This window comes from Etheostoma spectabile, chromosome 20 (assembly GCF_008692095.1).
Source record: "Etheostoma spectabile isolate EspeVRDwgs_2016 chromosome 20, UIUC_Espe_1.0, whole genome shotgun sequence".
Taxonomy (NCBI): Eukaryota; Metazoa; Chordata; class Actinopteri; order Perciformes; family Percidae; genus Etheostoma; species Etheostoma spectabile.
In genome coordinates, this window is record NC_045752.1 from 4,839,312 (window position 1) to 4,841,569 (window position 2,258).

The following is a 2,258-nucleotide window of genomic DNA, read 5'->3' on the forward strand; positions in this document are numbered from 1 at the left end:
ATACTATTTCAGTAGCAAAGGTGGTTAATTTTTTCAAATTATTGAGAGGCATGGCTTTAGCAGTCAGAACAGTTGCCATATGTTGACATATATCAGCCAGTCACAAAATCAGTGACACACAGAAGGTCTTAACTGATTCCTAGATTAATTTCTAGATATTTTTTGTCCATTGTATTTAATTATTTACAAATTAGATGGGTCGGGTCCTCCATATAATCCAAGCTAGATAACATATGTATTTGCTATGTCAAATGGTTTGACAACATGATTTAATACAGGTTGTTTAACTAACAAAATTGTGTTGATCAGGTCCAGAAGAAACCAGACAAGTTCAATGAGGAGCTGCTGAGTGACGGGATCGAGGAAAACGATGCTGGCTTCTGGGAATCTCTGGCCAGGTACAGCTTTGACTCAAAATTAGTAGTGACAAGAAAAACTATTTAAAAAATGAGTCAATTAGTCAATCGACAACAAGGATCGATAACAATTTTAGTAAGAGTTCAAGTTAAGTTTAAGGTTAGCGCGTTACGTTTTAATATTAATGAACATTCGTTACATTGAAGCCATTGCCATCGGTTCTACATCATTGAAGAGTGAACATCTTTGGATTTTGAACAGTTTTTCTGACAGTGTGAGAATTCACTGAAACAGTAATTAATTAATAATGAACACAATTGAGGTGATGTGCCTCGACAAGTTTGGCACCATCAGTACATTATGTGTAAAGAATTGTTAATTCTATCCTGCAATTACCTGGATGATAAACAAATAGGATTAATCTAGTTTGTGTGTATTATTATTTTTTTCTTTTTTAATTTGTAAACTTTAAAAAAAAAAAAAAACCTTTTTGCACTTGGTGTTTCAGAGGGTTCACAGGTGGAGGGAAACCAGAGGAGCTAAAGCAGGACAAGGACGACGTGATCAACATCTTCTCCGTGGCCTCGGGGCACCTGTATGAGCGCTTCCTCAGGTGAGATGTGATAAGAGATGTGATAAGGCAAAGAATAAGGGCTTGTCGTATCACCCAAAAGCCTTAAAAGCTGTCATCCCTTTTTCTTATGTGTACAGAGACTTTATTGATTGAAGCACCTTTGTTCTCTTAGCCCTGTTGCCACCAATCTTTTTGTTCTTCCTTCCCTCTCAGGATTATGATGCTGTCAGTTCTCAAAAACACCAAAACCCCCGTCAAGTTCTGGTTTCTCAAGAACTATCTGTCCCCAACGTTCAAGGTAGGATTTTTTTTTTTTTTTTTAAATCAGCTGGCATCTCATCATTGATGTTGAGCTTTTGTCTGCGACAGCTGCAGCTTTCCTTTTTTTTTTTCTCACCTTACCTTGTTTTTACACCGTACCCGTATAAGAAAATCTCCTGATGAATGAGAAGATTTCAGTGCTTTTCTTGGCCCTTTCATCATTATCAGTCCTGTTTTCACGACTGTTTTCACTCTGTTTTTAGTGAGTTAGTTAAGCCCCATTATCCTGTAATACTGTATTTTCTGACTTTTTTTTATTTGTTAAAGTCAAAGATGAGATTGTTTTGTAACTCAGGATCACACTCCGCCCATTTCCTTATTTAACTCCTAAGCTTCAGATTGGCATTGCTCTTAATTTTGTATATTTATTAGGTCTTTATATCATAGTAAGACTAAACCCAGACTGAATTAATGCTTGATTCAAACCAGAGGGTTGTTGTTGTTTTTCTGTGATCCTTCTTTTTAATTTCCCAGGGCACCTTAGAGTTCCCTGGATTTACTTCTGTACTTGTGGAACTGATTGAGCACCCAGCCTCTGCAGTCTTTTTACGTAACAAGAAATCTAAAGCCATTTGAAACAAAAAGCCAGCAAAAATCAACACAATAGTGTCATTCTTAAAATGTTCGTTTGTGAAATTGCCCATTTGACAATCAATCAATGTCTTTTAGCCAGTTATGTATGACTCCATTGCCTCTTGTATTTCCTAGCACAAGGTGACAGGCGTGTTTTGTGTGTGTGTGTGACCCTGTTGCAGGAGTTCATCCCCCACATGGCGAAGCAGTATGGTTTCCAGTATGAGCTGGTCCAGTACAAGTGGCCTCGCTGGTTACACCAACAGACCGAGAAGCAGAGGATCATCTGGGGCTACAAGATCCTGTTCCTGGACGTGCTGTTTCCTCTCGCTGTCGATAAGATCCTGTTTGTAGACGCTGACCAGGTTAGCCCACACATAGCTGTTCAAACACTGTTATTCATCCTGCAACTACAGTCCCTGACAAAAGTCTT

At 38.4% G+C, this 2,258-nt stretch overlaps 1 protein-coding gene across 1 annotated transcript in view; it reads left to right on the top strand.

Moving 5' to 3' along the window:
- uggt1 (UDP-glucose glycoprotein glucosyltransferase 1) overlaps positions 1-2,258 on the top strand; it is a 59,796-nt gene that overhangs the window by 23,982 nt on the left and 33,556 nt on the right. Inside the window, 4 exon segments of the mRNA XM_032500530.1 lie at positions 310-398; positions 866-970; positions 1,145-1,229; positions 2,008-2,190. Coding sequence (XP_032356421.1) covers positions 310-398; positions 866-970; positions 1,145-1,229; positions 2,008-2,190 — 462 coding nt within the window.